The sequence below is a fragment of the Notothenia coriiceps genome, unplaced genomic scaffold (genome assembly GCF_000735185.1).
Source record: "Notothenia coriiceps isolate Sejong01 unplaced genomic scaffold, NC01 NC01_scaffold00009343, whole genome shotgun sequence".
In the NCBI taxonomy this organism is placed as follows: Eukaryota; Metazoa; Chordata; class Actinopteri; order Perciformes; family Nototheniidae; genus Notothenia; species Notothenia coriiceps.
The window spans coordinates 22,729-40,035 of record NW_011342044.1 but is presented as its reverse complement, the minus strand read 5'-3'; the positions used below and the strand labels follow the sequence as shown (position 1 = coordinate 40,035).

The window sequence follows — 17,307 nt, the reverse complement described above, 5'->3', positions numbered from 1 at the left end:
TGTGTGTTTTGACTGTCTTTCGGTGGTAGTGGGTTTTGTGGTTTTTGTGGTTTTTGTGTGTGCTTGTTGGTGTTGTGTTAGGGGTGTCTTGTCTTGTGTGCGGGTTGGTGTTTGTGTTTTATATTGTAGTTGTGTTTTGTTTTTTGTGGGATTCGTGGTGGGTGTTTGGGTTTTTTGTTTAATTTGGTGTAGTAGTTTGTTTTGCTGTAGGAGAGTACATTGTGTGTCTGTCTTTGGTCTGTGTGTTGTGCGCGTCAACAATGCTTCTAAGGGCTGCGGTCATCTCTCTTGGTTGTGCAGCGTTTCCTGCCACATTTCCCCCTTCCAACAGACTTTTTGTGGATGTGCTTTGAAACTGCACTCTGTGAACAGCTTGCTCTTTGAGAAATTTCTTTTTGTGTCTTACCCTCCTGATGGAGGGTGTCAATGACGGTCCTCTGGACAGCAGTCAGATCAGCAGTCTTCCCCATACTTGTGATTTAGTTTACTGAACCAAGCTGAGTGTTTTTCAAGGCTCAGGAAACCCTTGCAGGTGTTTCGAGTTAATTAGACGATTCAAGTGATTCGTTGAACACCCTACTAGTATACTTTTTCATGATATTCTAATATTTAGAGATAGGATATTTGAGTTTTCTTAAGCTGTATGCCATAATCAGCAATATTAAAATAATAAAAGGCTTGCAATATTTCAGTTGATTTGTAATGAATCCAGAATGTATGACATTTTTTTTTTTTTTTTAAATTGCATTACAGAAAATAAAGAACTTTATCACAATATTCTAATTTTCTGAGACAGTCCTGTAAATGAGGCCCCTGGTCTTGGCGCATTTTGCTTAAAAGATGTACTTTCACATATCTCTAAAAAGCTAATTGGACTTTGCGATTCAATATCATGGTATGGCAGCCTTTCACAAACAGAATGATGATTACATGTGAACAGCAATAGTTTATTTCTCAGTGTAAAAGTATTCACACACCTCCAGATTCAGTCCGAGTAATACAAGGTGAATTCCAGAGCACTAACAGGTTTCTATCAAACCACAGTGTGATAACGTTACGCAGCAATTGCATTTTTTTCTGTGTCCAAAGATTTGAAGTTGCTTTTTGTTTTTTTATTACCTCACCACAAATGTGTCATGCGTCTTGTGACGCATGACACATTTATAAGATGAAGTTAATTTTCCATTCATTTGAAGAACAGTAACAACGAACCATGATTTACTTCGCAACATTTGATTTATTTTGAACAATAGCAAAGCCATCTCACAGAGACTACCTTGAATTACACAGAATGCAAATAAATATAGAGGACCATAGAAGAATTAAGGACATTAACATTTGATACAAAATTATTTACAACACTTTGAATAGTGCAAAACCACACAAATACTGCCCTCATCATTGGGATTCTTGCATCGAGTCCATTCAAGGACAGTGGATGTGTGTGCTGCCCCCAAGTGGGGGATATAAGAAATTACAGAACTGTTTATCACATGTTGCTGAACATGGAGTGTGACTCTTTAAAAAGGATGTAGTAAACAAATCATTACACCTGGGCAACAACAGCTTCCACTACAACAGTGGTGTTAAACCATTGAGATGGTGGGTGGATATGCATTGCAAGGTTTCGTTTTAAAAGTTCATTTGGGGGGGGGCGGCAATCTGAGAATAAGTTGCATCACTCAATAAGTAAAGTCAAGTATTCTTTCTCAATGGGACATTTGATGAGAAAACACCCAAGCCAAGATGTACAAAAATGTGAACCCCGTCACAACCACTAGACATTGAAATGACAGAAAGACAAGACAACGACCTAAAACCATGAGGCAGGTAGTGCCCACCACCCCTGAGTGAAAACAATTGGGGCACCGTCAGGTACCAGAACGCCAGCTTTGCCATTTCTTCTCAACCCAAGATACGAAGTCTCTGATTGTGACAGGCACAACACATTTTTTTTTAAAGTGCGCTCACATGATTGAGCAGTTTCTTTCACTCAAATCTTTTTTTGATTTCTTTGTCCTACACAATTTCTTCCCCACAAACATCAAGCTCCATTTAAAAACGCCACACAAAAGATAAATTACATTTTTGCCATGCATAATAATTTGTTGCATATTGAAATTTCTTCCTGGGACCACTGCTGAAAACTCGGACCTTGGAGTGTGGTTGCAAATCTCCTCTTCCGTTGACAAGAAGGAGAACGCATATACAGTATCAGTCAAGTGTCGATATTGCAGACACATGCATAAGCATTAAAAATACATTATTGGTGCTACTTTAATCAACCTGAAAATTCTATAAAACGCCACTTGGGTGTTCAAGAGGCCTGCCATGGATAAACAAGACACATTTGAAATGTACTCTTAAAGACGAAGGTCGTAAAAAAGTCGTACACAAAAACACATCGTTGCCTCTGAGACAACCTCTGCGTGTCCTTTCGTTTTAAATATGTGTGCATTGATGATGCATTCATCCACAGCTGGGACTGCAGGGGAAAATGAACTCTGAGCATTGATTATTAAACTGCTTTAAATCATGCCAAAGAACAGGAAAGTAATACTGCAATCATTGCCGATTGGAGGAGGAGAGAAAGGACACGCCCATCAGGAGAGTTTCACGCCTCCATGGGCTGATCTGATTGAGGCTTCAGCCATCACCATTTTAACCCACAGCTGATAAGATAAGAACCATTCAGAGAGGTATAACCCAGCAGAGACAGATCTGATTATTCCACATGAAAGTGTAAATAAGCGAAATATCAAAATCATCTCCGTGCACACATGCAAAAAGACGTGTGCATCTTTGGTTATGCATAGCACTACGTCTCAGGTGTGGAGGTGCATTATAAGCACCAAAGCAGGCTATTGCTGATTGGTGTAGCCCTGTTCAGACTGCATGCTCAGGTAGACGGTCGGAAGGACGATGGAGAACATAACTTGGCGTGGCACATTGCTGAGAGCCGCTTGGCTTTGGTTTCAACGACAGACACGCTGCAACCAGGCAGTGTGTGTTTTCATTTTGGCTCGGCTCCGTGTGACTTAGTCGCGGTATGTCCATGTGTCAACTGCAATATGAGGAAGTGTAGCCCTTCAAGTTAACGAGTTGTTCTGATATTGCACAGATCGGCCATTTTTCCTCTCGCCAACAGCACAGGCCATGTTAGGAGCACAGTCTTAAAGTACATTGAATCTTTGAGGTCGAAAAAAATTCTCCAGTCCTCAGTGGACAGATCTCTCCTTCAGTCACTGAGGGTTATGTGTCTTGGTACCTGTGAAAACACAAGAGGGAACCAGTTTTGAGTGACATATCTAAAGCAAACGCAATACACGCCTAACAATACTGAATGACTGTTCTGAGGCAACACCTTTTACAGGAATCAATTTGCCCATTGTCCTTAACGGAGAACAGAGCCAATCATGCAACAGTTTAAACACTAGATTAAAAAGATAACAATGTAGATTTACTCTGAAAACAACATTACAATAGCCATTCTGAGGCCAACACCATATGTTTATTTTTGTAACTACAGATTAATTTTGTCAGGGCGAGTAAAGAATAATTGGGGAAAAGAGTAAGTCTTCAGTTTTTTCTTGTGTCGTAGTCAGTACCCAACATTGACCACCCAGTGGCAGCAAGGTGTAGTGATGAGGATCGTCAGTGCACAAATAAGGCTGACTTTTATCAATGTATTCTTCTAAGGTGCCGTGTAGCGATGCAGAACTTTTGTACTGGATGGATAAAACAGCTGCTAACTTCCAGTGTTTCATCTCTATGCCAACCATCCTAATCAGGGTTGTTTATGCTTGTTCATTTTCAAATAAGTACTTACCCGCTTTGTAAGGTGAACTCAGGCAGGGCCCCTAGGGACGTCAGCTGTTCCTCCAGGGCCACGATACGTAAACCAATGTATCCAGAAGACAAGAGCAGCAGCACAACCCTGTAAGAGGAACATATATGAGTCAAACTCACTGTGATAAAGGCCAGCGATTTGAGCAAACAGCAGGTACAAAGAGAACAAACAAAAGCTTAACACCGAATGAACGCCTATATTCGTAAAGTCCTTAGATGAGATCAGATAATAGAATGATTACATGTCACACTTCATATCAATTATCTCAATCCACTGCCAACATTACAGTTACAGCTCTCAAACTGAATGCCTTCTTATTGTAAAAAGCAGGGGGGGAAAGAAGACTTTAAGTCTTAATTAAGAGGCTAACATATGGTTTAAGAGACAGCTGTGCACTTCTAATTTTAGCTTCCAAAAACTGGTTTGCAAGCTTGGAATTTATCTTTATGCAATGAGATCCAACAAGATCACCTAGTTCATTAGAACCTCAGCAGGCTGCTGAAATTCCTCAGCCTTCCCTTTCATAAGTGTGACTTCAAGAGTGAGGAGCAGATTAAGATTTGCACATAGGGAGATTAGAAGAGCAGACAAAACATTGAAGTGAGGAAGAGCTACTCACAAGATCAAGTATATAAAGAGTAGAGTGTTGAGGGTGCTGGCCTCTCTCTGAACCAGCAGGGACTTGGCCTTTTCCGTCACGCTCCAAACCCACGATCCACCTGAACAGTAAAGGAAAATAAACAAAAGCTTTATTATCTATGTTCTGATAGTCATGCACTAAAAGTACACGCATATTTTGTAAATGAATAGAGTGAGACGCACACTAACACTATGAGCAAAGAGAAAACTTCTTAATATCATTGCAAGATTCAAAACATAGACATCTTCCAAGTAAGACTTTCTAAATGTCTGTATATAGGGGATAGAGACTCAAGCTGCTTTTTTTTTATAGGCCTGTAAAACACCTAAATGATGGTCAGGCGTCTCCTCTACCAGCAATTTTAGTAAAGGAACTTGTTTTTCAGGACTTGGCTGCGGAGTAAAACTAAGCGGTCTTAAAGTGTTACCTGAAACGGACAGTTCTTCTGAGGATGAGCTGTCACTCTGCTGCATGTGAAGGCTCCTGAAAGGCGGGACATGGCCATTAGGCACTGCTTCTGAAGAGGGGAGACAGAAGAAATAAGTTAGCCAGCTATTATACTTTGAACTTTCCATGATGACTGGTTAGAGTTGTTAAATTAACTACTGTTGATGTTAATGAGGGGTAAAAGACTCACCTCTGTGTGGTACGTGCAGAATCTGCTCCCGTAAAGATTGAGACTCAGAACCATCGAATTGGTCGAAGCTGTCGTCCAGACTCGACTGGCTGGAGTTCTGCTGAGATAGGAGAGCACGGAACACCATCAGATTTATGTTTTCCTTTAAAAATGTAATATTTGAGTCAATGCATGACATTCTACATATTTGCTTTATTGAGAAACGGTCTCTTACCACCAGTTTGCTCTTATCGAAGCTGTTCTCCGCTGAGGAAAAGATGGGGCTACTATTGGTGCTACCATCCTGTATCAAAAGAGAAATGTTTAGATTAACAGATGTATTAAACACTTTTATTTTTGAAATGTTACTTTCATTTTGATAGTCAGATTTGTAAACTCTTTTACATTTGACTTGGGCACCTCACCTCTATCTGCGGAGACACTGAGCGCAGCAGCTGATAACATGACTCTCTGTTCCGCAGGGACACAAACAGGTACTACACAATGAGAGGGAGAAGAGAAGCAAAGAGGGAATATTAGCCACCTGCCATCCTGAACCATTAAACAAAGAGCAGTCGATTGGCTTACATCAAAAGCACAGTTCAATGTGCTCCAACAAGGCTTATTAAATACACTGTATAGTCTGTATTACAAACAATGGCTGTGTGGAAGTTAAGTAGAGAAACTAACCTTTTCTCCGTCTGTCGTGCGAATGGACAACGCGTTGGGTACCAGTAAAGCTGTGTTCTGCTTTTTCACTATGTGGATACAGGAAACTGGAATAACCACCTGCAGAAGCAAGAAACAAGAAACTGTTAGGACAAGTGGAACGATGTAATGAAACCACCAGAAATATTACAATTGAGATGTTACACAAACACACAAAAAAAAAAACACTAGGACAGCCTACCTTGGTGTCCCGGAGCAGAACTGAGGAGTAGAAACAGGCGTTGGTGTCAGTGACGTACAGTCTACCGTGGTAGGGCACTTCCTTCTGCAGGGCACAGATGTATGCTGGGAGAAGAGGAGCAGAATCATGTTTAGTTTTATGCGAGTCCTTCATTAAGTCATTATGCGTTTCTTTTCTTTTACCTACCGTGTATCAAGTCTTCGCCGTTAGGAATGTCTGGAAACAATTTGTGGAATGTCTTGTTGTGCTTCATAAAACTCTAAAAGAGGGAAAAAGGAAATTAGGATCAGGTTAGATTTCAATAATGACATTGGTACAACAAAAGGTCTGTAGCCCTCCACCTGACAAGTATCGTTAAACGTGTAATACTTACACTTTGCGAACCAGTGCCCTCCGTCCTCTCAAACGCTCTGCTGTCAACATCGAAAGTCTGCGACCTGCAGAGACAAAGATCACAGCTGTCATTTCACAGGAAGTCTGTCGCTACAGCTACGCAAGAACATACCGAGAGGCCACATGAGTACGAGAAAAGCAAGAGCGTGGGAAAGCAGTACCAGTCATTTGTATACTAAACTAAATTGAGCATGACGTCCTTTGTACTTAAGTGGCACCAGAAGTATATCGAGCATCAAAGTACTTGAATGTGTTACTTTGTAGGGCAAACTGAATCCAAGGTTTATTTTAACTGAAAATGTAGCTTATTCTGAATAAAATGATGGCAACAAACACCAAAGTGTAGCACCAAATCGCAGAGATCCAATTGTTCCTTTTATAAGTCGATCTGAAGAGTTCCAAGTTTAAAATTGGGGTTTAGAATACAACTGAACTTGGAGTTCCTCAATTCATAATAACATATGTGGAAAGTAGCAGGTTAATCTCTCTGTCATGAAGGCAGTATTCAGGATGAATATTATAAATTCACCGATATACCTCACATGTTAGAATCATGTGAGAAGACAGTCGGTGTGGAGCAGCTGTTCAGTCATGAGTGTGTCACGACTACCAGCTGAGAGGGAGCTCTGGTCTTGTGATACTCTCCAGAATAGCTTTGTTCACCTTATGCAATTGTCTGCATTTCAATTAACACAAAAAGTATTTCAACATATCGGATAAGACTTTAGGAGTCACGAGAGTCATCACTTATTTTAAGGCTTGTTACTGGAAGGCGTTTTGTATACATCCCAGTCTCTTCCCCTCAGTCCTTCCTACCTGATGGCTTCCTGTCTGGTGAGGGTTTTGTGTTGCTGCTGGACCTCGAGCTCTGCAGCCTCTAGGCTCAAAGCTTTCCTGCTCTCCGCCTTCTTGATGCTGCCATTGCTGGAGCTGCTCTTGCTTTTCTTCAATTTGGCTGGCAGCCCGCCACCAGTGCTTTCTACTGGGTAGCTGCTGGAAAGGGAGGAGGAGAAAAGGAGATTTAGCAACATGCATAATAATAGTTTACAAGACTTCTAATGCACACATGAAATAGGCCTCTTTAAAAAGGGTTAGAGAAAAGATGTTACACAGCCAACTTCCCCACTGTAATAACTTGTAAATTCATCGCAGTGAGCTACAAAAAAACATGAATAGAGATTATGAATGATGAGAACATGAAGAAACAAAAAGAGGAAGACCAGCCACCACCTACATTTCTCTGCATACACACATATTACAATCTCCTGAACTCTACAGAGTGTCATCATTCAGCACCAACAATAGTTAAACACTTTACTGTTGAAGCTAAATCTGTTCAACACCTGAAAAGTTGAAACACCGTCCCTAATATTCATCTGGCTGCTACTTAAACATTATTTATCTATATATCCTATTTCAATAACTTGCATATAGACTCTTATTGCACTATTTCAAAACTTTTTTTCTTTTTGTATTTACTAGCGCTATATTTTTCTGTTTCTGTGTTTTGCGTTGCTCTGTTGGAGAAGCCTGTGACATAAGATTTTCAACGGCATAACTTCACTGTAGCTATGTTCGTATGACTAATTAAAGAACCTTGTTATGGTTTTGGAGGTCAGTTCTATTTACATGACATGTGATAAGGGGACTTAGATTTGGGAGACAGTGTGTTTCTTTATGATCTGTCGGAAAATTCCAATGAGAAAGTTTCATGGATATACGTTGCGTCAGTGCTCTAGTCGTGGCTGTACGATTCCACCTTCAAGCAACTTTACAAGCTCATCAACGTCGGCTCATGATCTTAGATTTACAAGCCTCTGGCATTTTTTTTTTTAGTTAATTGAATTTACATATTGGCAAAGTGCTCTTTTAAGGCCATAACTTTTCCAGGGCCAGGAACAAACAAGCTGCACATTCATGGAAGAATAAATAATCTTGTGAAACCTACAGATGTGAATCTTAAACTTAATGAGGTTACCAACAACGATTACGAGTCAGAAAGCCTCTATTTCTGTTTGTTTTTTTAAAAGCAAGCAAACTTAGAAAATGACTATAAACAAACAAGAGACAATCTTACCTGGTAACTTTAAATCGCTTTGATGAACGAAAACTCATATACCTACTAACAGTAGGCATTTCCTTCTATTATACAAAAAGAACCCCACTCTTTATCTCTAAGCTATACTTACTGACTCCATACCATCAAAGCCAAAAAGTTCTAACAAAAGTCAGTAAGATATTAAAATTCCCAAAAAAGATTGTAATAGTTCCCTTCAGCTTTTGAATATATGGTCCAAAAAGAGTTGAGTACTAGTTAAGTCAGTGTCCTCGCCATATCCTGCCAGAAGAAAACTGTTGCTGTACAGCTCTGTGAATGTGCTGGTAGGAGGAAGCAACTTTGTGTTGAGAATGGTGTGACACTCCGTAGTTGGTGACGTCAAACTCAGCCACTCCCCCCAGTGCCAGCGAAGCATGAGAAATCTCAATCTCTCTCCGTCTCTCACACACACACGCTCACAAACACACCCAAGAGTCCACGGTGTGAAACACAGGCACTGACATGCAAAGAAAACAAGGCCTAACCCATAAAACCTTCCAGTGCCATTATCCAACATCAGAATCCTGTCTTGTTAGGATTTTTTCTGGTATAAAAAGTGGGATCATAGATTTTATAAACACAAATATGAGCGGGTAAGAAAGTGAAATACTTGTGGACGCTCAGACGGGCCCATCCGGCAGTGCATTATTTGTTCCCCCTTAGGCAAAGAATTTTACCAAGGTGATGGCAGGATAACAAAAAGCCTTTCTCAAAGACACTCAGTATGGTATGAACTTCTTTATAAGAATTCAGACATTTCCAAAAAAGTGACAAACGTCACATATGGCAGCATGATATTGCAGAATGTTATTCTGAGGAAGTGCACTGAACGTTTACAGAATGCTTTAATCCGGCACAAATCAACAAAAGGAGTTAGTGCTGCTTTCTTTTAACTTGTTAGTAACCCTTAAACAATGTCTCTGCAGTGTAATTGGAGTAAAGGTCAGAAAGAAAATCATGAAATGCAGCTTCACCTGGACGCCTCCCCCTGTAATTAGACTAATCATCAAATTGTGTTCAGCAACAACACTTCCTGTAATGATAATGTCCTGCTAGTGTCGTGAACAATTAAGCCTGTTATTCGTTGACAGACATCCTTTATTCTAAAATATAAAACGTATCAATATCCAAAGCAGCTAGTAAACATTGGGGAAAGTAGGCTCCTGGCGTGTAGACTAAGCAAACCCACTGAGAACAATTCTAAAAACAGGTTGAACCGTTGACCACATGTTTTTTTTCCGGTGTTCAAATATGCTCACCTGACCCATTTCTCATAGGCAGGGGGTTAAAGTCTCAAACCAATAAGAAATATTTGTTTGAATTTCTCAACAACTTCCTCTCTTTACTCAGGACTAACCGTAACCATTAACAAGGTCGCGTTGAAGCCGCTTCCTGAAACACTCAGGCAGCCTTCAGCTCTCTGTGTACTTAAAAACACTTCAATGTTGCAATTTTCCCACAGATTAGGGTGGTTTTGTGAATTGAGTTAAGTAGTATGTTGTCGCAGAAAAGTCTATGTATAACGTGGATGACAGACACAACCATCTTTAGCCTTATTAGCATGCAGTCAATACACACAGACAGTCTGGCAGTCTGCCTCTCAATTCTCCTGTGTATAATGTTTATTGCAAAAGTTCCAGTAAATAAGGGCATTGTCTTTATACTGGCAGGTTGTCCTGTATAGAACACTTGACATTCACACAGACAAAAAAAATAAACAACAATATGATTATCTAATATCTTCCAGTGAAATGAAATAAGGAAGTACATTTCATGCCAAGCCTATTTCAAAAGGAAGAAACTGAGTCAGCCTGATAACCTATAAAAGTGTTCAAGGCCAAAGCTATCAAGGGTGAACAGGTGCGTGATCGCAGCCAATGTAACATCTAAAAGGTTGCAATGTGGAAACACAATCTAGATCTAAAAATAAATGATGGAGGGCATAAAAGTGGCGTTTCTTAATGACCACTTCATATTTACAAAGTAGGAGGCGGCCAGCCTGAATGGTTGTGTCATGGCCAGTCCGGGGCCTTGACTTCTGACCTGATTACTTCGTTGCTGGAGCACATATCGAATGTGTCACAGCACTTTGACTTATTTAAGGGTTGTACAAACATTTCTGATATCTCAAAGCAGACATAGGCACATCAAATTCTACACAGAAGTGGATTCAAATGGACATAAATGAAATGATGGGGGCATTTCGAGACTTGCTTCTAAAAATGAGCAATAACGAATTTGGAATTATTTTTGACCAATTGTGCAATGTGAAGGGATTTACCATATTGGAATGATGATTTCTGCATACTTTTAACTGAAAAGATGATCATGGTGTATTTGTGCCGAGGATCTTAACCAAACAACATTCTTATACACATGCATACAACAAGTCTAAAGAATATAATGTGTATGCTTAACATCTCTTTAGCACCACAATACTTTTAAAAGTACTCGATACTTTGGATTGGGAACTAATCCCAATACACACAATATTTCTAGCACCTTTTCAGAAACGATCATGCAGGCAGCCGTGAAATTATAATTCTTTATATAATGTAACTGCACAACAGCTACTAGCATAAACAACAAGGTCAGTGACGCCTGTAATTTGTTCCCATGATGACATGTTCCGTGAAATAGAGATTACTTACATTCATATAAGTCTAATCAATTTCTTAATCGCTTTTGTTCTGGTATATCTTAAGAAACTAGACAAGACACAGGCTAGACGGCTCACAACTGTAACCACTGCTATGCTAGCACATTTACCCGATTTACATAGGATCCATTGAGAAAACGACAAATAACTTTATCAGGAAAATGGGCTGATGATTACATTATTTTTGTATATGAAGAACACATATGAGACTACATTAAAGAAAGATTTTACAAAGTTTTCACACATTAGCCAGCCTTTGTTTTACAATAGGGAGAAAACATAGACAACCTATAATCCTACGTTTACTTAACATTTCTCAAGTGAGCCCTTTCCTATCTGAGACGGTTTAAGAAATGTGATATATTTGCTCGCCTTACCTTCCCTGACACTTGGAGCAATGAGAACCGGCCACAGCACCCTGTTGGTTTAACAAGCCTTTCCCTCTCTCCATGACCACCAATCCCTAAAAGCGTGTTGCCAGCGCTCGTCGAGGCAGCCAAACGAGTATGGCGGTTTGTAGCTGTTGCACTTAGACCTGGAGCATCGCCAGCCAATTCAAAAGGGTGTAAAGGTCTGTTTTACTGCAATGTTAAAAGCCCTAAAGAGCCCGACATGAAGATAGTGCAAGAAACATGGCGAAAGTCAAATTAAACCCAAAAGAGGGTGTTCAAAAGACCAAAAAAGAGACTGTGTGTGTGGTTTAAGCCTAAAACGCTCTCCCAAGCTTTGTCCTTTCGGAGCATTTTCTCTGTCTGTGTTGTCGGGAAAACAGCTACAACAGTAGGGGTTAAAGGTGGGGGGTGAGAGAAACTATGCTAGGTTATTCTCAGTTTAGAAGAACAAAAAACATCCAATAGCCTGTTCTCAATAACAACAGTTAGATTGCTTTAGAAGCCGGCCAGGTCATTGTGCATAACAAGGGCAGTGCATACTCTTTGTTGATGGTGTTAATGGAGCCATCACACACACATGAATACTAGTGTCTAACTAGAGGGGAAATGGGAGAAAAGCTCAGAAGAATATATTATGCAAAACAGTCAACAGATAATTACAGTGTACTCCATACTCTTGATGTATCAGAACCTTGTTTAAACCTCAGCTGAGGGCTGACGTTCTCCACGCTATTCCTATACCTGGTGAGATCACCATCCAGGACACTCAAGCAGGCAGATAAAGTCCAACTGCACTCGTGACATCATTCCTAATATAGCCACCATACGACTCCTTTACTCTCCTTTAAACCTGCCAACTCTTTACTCTAGACCTCTTGCTGTCAAGTTGCAGGATCAATTCAGAGGGATGGCCGTGTTATAAATACATTTTGTAAAAAGGGCACAGGATTGTTCCTTGCTAGAGTCCTGTGGCCTTTCTGAACTAAACCTTCTGCTTGCAAGTCTGATAAACTGTCTAATTCTGAGTTAATATTAGTGGCATTTAAACAGGAAACGGGTTTAGATTATCTGTGAAAACAATGTGTAATATTTGAATCATAACAGCCAAGTTTACAAAAGGAGATACTTATACATTCACCTTAGTAAGTAAGCTACCCAAGCACGCAGCCATGATCAATTCTACTTTGTGTTTGTCACTCTCCATTTCATCTACAGATAAGGCTTGCAGAGTGCTTGTGAGAAGGCTCGGGGGCCCTTCTCACGAAAGCCTTGCTCCTGATAAATCTCTCTTATTTAAACCCCAACATTAATTGTACGATTAACTTCACTTCTTGAGTATTAACATGTACAATTTGTTACCGACAGCTTGACGGATGTTGTTTGTGTTATAAACTTTATTAAGCTGGGTGAACATACTACAATTATGTTGCTTGTGGGAAGATGGACACTGGCCCTTTTATGATATAATACACTGCAGCAAATGCCCTTTTACAACAATCACATTTATTTAATAAATGACAACAAAAAAACACACCAGAAAGTTATAAATTAAATTTAAACTAAGCTTATAAAAGATGCATATGTTTAAATTCACTGGAGCCTAGGTTGCACTAAAACGTGAGGGATTACTTCTCCAGCACAGGGCTGTCCAGCTGGCAAAATAACTCCCATTGGTGCAGAGTTATGACGTATTTGTTAGCGGTCTCAAGATGAGATATATGATCCCAGGAGTCCTTAGGAATCAGCCACATCAGCTTTTCAGTGCTAGTGCCATTAAGACAAAATTGCTTCAGTATAGAATGCTTATGTAAAAGCTTTCCCGCAGGTAACATGACTGGTCTAACAACACCACTCACAGTTCTCAAGGCTGACAAAGGTTTGACTTTCACATAATCTAGATTGCCTGAGAATTTGCTGGACAAGATAGTGTGAGGGCACCATCTTCTGGAGAGTCGTGGATAATTGTCTTCATGTGAACCAATCAGAACCATTCTTCTCCAATGCCAACAACAGATTGTTGCAGCTGTGCTTTACAAAGCCAAAGGGTTCAGTTAAGATGTATGCAACCACATACACAGCATCTGAGTTCTCTTAGTTTTCCCTTTTTCTTATATTTTAATTGAACTACTTAAAAAAAAAAACAGAAACTTACAAAAGATTGTCAAAATTAGGAAGACAAGAGGAAATCGTATTATAATTAGTGTGACTGAAAAGGGTTCTGTGTATTTGCATGTATGCATGCATGCATTTATGTATGCAAGCTTCAATATAGCCGTTAGGAAGGGCAGGGAAGCGAGTTAGTGGTTATTGCAAAATAACAGGCCGTCTGTGGCTGCCTGCCAGGGCCCAGTCTGCAGAAAAACTGCGTGTAAGTGTGTGCCAAATGGAACAGAGAACGCATCTGTGTGCATGTGTTACAGAATAACTGTGTGTGTGTGTGTGTGTTGGAGTGGGAAGTCATGTGGCCTTGAGTATGCAGCATCTCCCTCCAGTTCCTCTCTGCAAACTGGGCACAGAGACAGAGGGTCTTTCTTCAGGAAACTCAGAGTACTTCCAGCAGCCAGGCATATGAGCATGGGGGGGCGTGTTATTTAAATGACTTTAAAATCGTTAAAAGTAAAAGTAGGCTACTCTGCCGTGTACAAGGGGGCTTCTATTTTACTCACAGTAGAATTGTGTTGACCCCTCCTCCTCAGAACCACAGGTTGTTGGGGGGGGGGGGCAGTCATATACATAAGCAGTACATGTAGCAAAGCCATTTAGAGGCTACATGAATTCAACAGATACTTACATTTGAAAACCTGGTGCAAGTCAGCGCTGTGTATGGCAGGGTCCCTATGAATTGTTTCTGAGTGGAGTGGATTGCATTCTCCTTGTGTTGAGTTTCCATACAGATACCCCAAACTATAATAAGCAACCTTGATGCAGTGATGCCAAGGCAGTACACCTAAGTGCCTTAGGTTCATCTTAAAATCAAGATACTATTAAAACAACAAATAAAAGAACTGTATTTTATGCAATCCTGGTGATCGCAGCTGAGCAGAACACCAAGCCTTTAGTTAAGATTGCATAAAAGCCTTGTGTGGCAGAATTAGTCTGACCTATGGCAACTACATTAGGTGGAATTCACCAGGCTGCCGCGAAAACCAAAAGGTGAGACAGCTGAGAAGAATATAGCATTTTTCTTGGCCCTGTGACAAGGGCAGAGGAGTGGCCATTAGCACTAGCCTGAAAGAAGCTACACATAACTTTAACCAGCTGTTAAATATGCAACCCTTTATTTAGCCATATACAGTCCTGCTGATGTGGTTTCATCCTCTAACTTGGCTTTTCCTCTACGCCTGCAGCACATCTCATAATTTAGACCTACACAGTCTACGCTGCCCACAGCAGCAAGGAGGCTGTGTCCTGGGAGCATCTTCCTGGAGCCAGCAGAGCGCCTGCAAAGCTGCCCCACCCAGACTATTCCAGGCTCCTCCATCTAAACAAGCTTTGCAGCAGTAGGTTCTTCCCCATTCAAAAAATGCTATTCAAATTGTTGCCACTGTGTTCATTGCAAACCTGTATGTAGTGACTTACTATACGCTGGCTAGTGGCTACACATTTTTTACATTAAGGTGGTGTACTCATTTGCTACATCAAACTCCTTAGCTACTATAGCGTTTTTATAGGGAAGATTAAAGAGCAATCCAACTAGATCATAAGTGGATGAAATGACTTTGGATAGCTGTTGCATTTATATGAGCATTGGCTCACTGAGGCCAATGCAACAACACTGTCATGGAAGTGTGTGACTGTGTTGTGGAAACAGATAATCTCCCCCCCCCCCCCTCATACCGTTCTACAGACACACCATAGCTATGCTGATAAGCAGCAGGCCAAGTGTGATTGGCAGGGCTCCTTTACTCGAGCAAATGGCTATCTATGGAGGCAAGTGAAAGGTGAAGCTCAGAGGACGAGAAGTACTAACAGCGAGATACAGCGGGCATTTATATAACACCATGTACCACCTGTGGTCGACTCAAGGCAGCTAAATATAGTCTTTACAGGGAAAAGCTAGACTTGCTCCCATGTGTCACAAGCGTGTGTTTCCCTGGGGGTAACACAATATATGTGTGCATGTTTAAAAGAGTCAACATGTATATGCAATCCTGCAAGAGTAGTCTGCTCTTGGTCTAAAAAAAGGGCTGGATACTCCATAACAGAAGGTCAAGAAGTTACACCAATCCGACCCACATAGGCCGGTGGATGAAGTCATGATTTCTGAGCACAGACGAAATTAAGAAAGTTCCAGACATGGACCAGCCTGTCTTTATGCAACTCTTCCATATGTATTTTAGATGTTTATAAACGCTGCCTGGAACAGATTAGAAAGCTACTAGTCTCAAACAACACACGCATGACATCACTTTACAGGGTTGATGTGGGTCAATCATTGTGTTCTTGGAAAAAGCCCAATACAAATAGAAACAAATGATTAAATCAAATCCCCTGCCTGGACTGTGTCTGTAGAAACACTTGCAGAGAAGCTTAACATTACAATGAAAAAACGTACCAGAAAAACATTTACATTTTACTACTAAAAAGTATTTTACTCGGGGATATTCAAGTCTGTTATTATTATAGTGGATGGTGTATCATCTGAATCAGGTGCTTAGGTCAACAACCGTTCAATCAATGACCAATCTTATACTACGTTAGCTATGACAACAACATCACGTTTACAGTGAACCTATGCTAAAACACACACTGTTTACACCAATATTGCAAAGATGCTATCACCAGCCAGCGTGTACACAGATATATTAAAACTCAGTAGACAACAATGAACACAACGTACAGTTGTTATAGTGTAATTGATGATGGTAATGTTAGCTAGATGTAACGTCATTTAAATGCATTCACATCCTCAGCCAGGAGGGTGGCTAACCTGCTAGCATTTTCTAACGTTACTCGTTGACTGACATACTTATTGACCCCTTATGCACAGCTGATGTAAAATTCTAGACGATATTTCTTGGTTCTGTGTTAAAGGAAAATCTTGCGAGATAAACAATTCAATTGTATTAGACAGGTTGTCTCCTCATCAAAGAAATGCTAACCGTTAGCATCCTCCGGCTGATGATGATCACCGGCAGATAGCGGTTCAGCTAGCCACATTCGCTTACCTTTCTTTCATGAAGTGCTTAAGTCTGACGATGGCCTTTTCGTCGATCTTCTTGAGGAAGGTTTTCAATCTCTCTCTCTTGTTTTCAAGCATTCTTCTTTCAGCCAGTGGTCGTCGGTTCGTGTAGAAACGACGGTCCACACCAGACTCCACCGTTCCTGTTTGGCTTCTGCTTTTTCCCCCTCTCACTCCATCCACGGCTGATTAAGATAATGAGCCGAAATCGGACGAAGTCAGCCGACCAATCAGCGTCGATGACGATTGTAAAAAAATCGGTCATGTCAGACTGGCCCTCCAATCAGAACGGGGTAGTTGGCTTTCAGCGACCGCCCATTACCCTATATGGTAGCAGGGTGGTCTCTCTCTTGACACCTACAGCACGACTTATATATTGTGCTAGCGGTGTCCTTTTAACTAATGATAAACATGTGATTGTTACGTTCCACCTGTGAACAACTTGGTAAATACACTTTGTGCTATAACAAACGTGCCACATCACACTATTCTCAATCCAATACAAAAAAACAAAACTGCTGTCGGCACACCAGGGTGGGGCCTGTTTTGCATTCTGCTTAACATCAA

General features: G+C 40.7%; 1 protein-coding gene across 6 annotated transcripts; it reads right to left on the bottom strand.

The window, feature by feature from the left end:
* Positions 1-1,217: 1,217 nt before the first annotated feature.
* LOC104945262 (GRAM domain-containing protein 3) lies at positions 1,218-16,934 on the bottom strand. Of its 6 annotated transcripts, none has more exons than XM_010770905.1 (13): positions 16,727-16,934; positions 7,226-7,399; positions 6,390-6,453; positions 6,203-6,275; positions 6,017-6,120; positions 5,797-5,895; positions 5,532-5,603; positions 5,342-5,410; positions 5,128-5,227; positions 4,918-5,007; positions 4,470-4,569; positions 3,830-3,937; positions 1,218-3,268 (listed from the first exon to the last, which is right to left on the bottom strand). In XM_010770905.1, exons 1-13 carry the CDS (start codon positions 16,816-16,818, stop codon positions 3,253-3,255), a joined length of 1,161 nt encoding a protein of 386 aa, XP_010769207.1. In that variant the 5' UTR covers positions 16,819-16,934; the 3' UTR covers positions 1,218-3,252. The 6 variants fall into 6 exon arrangements, with proteins under 6 accessions (XP_010769207.1, XP_010769208.1, XP_010769205.1 ...); XM_010770906.1 differs by having other exon boundaries at positions 5,128-5,224; XM_010770903.1 differs by having other exon boundaries at positions 7,226-7,402; positions 16,727-16,933.
* Between the last annotated feature and the right edge of the window lie 373 nt (positions 16,935-17,307).

Excerpts from the sequence above, each read along its gene's own strand:
- LOC104945262 (XM_010770903.1), bottom strand. The coding sequence starts at position 16,818 with ATGCTTGAAAACAAGAGAGAGAGATTGAAAACCTTCCTCAAGAAGATC. Across the intron at positions 6,276-6,389 it reads AGGGCACTGGTTCGCAAAGT|AGTTTTATGAAGCACAACAA; the intron begins GTAAGTATTACA and ends TCCCTCTTTTAG. Across the intron at positions 5,896-6,016 it reads TTCTGCTCCGGGACACCAAG|GTGGTTATTCCAGTTTCCTG; the intron begins GTAGGCTGTCCT and ends TTGCTTCTGCAG.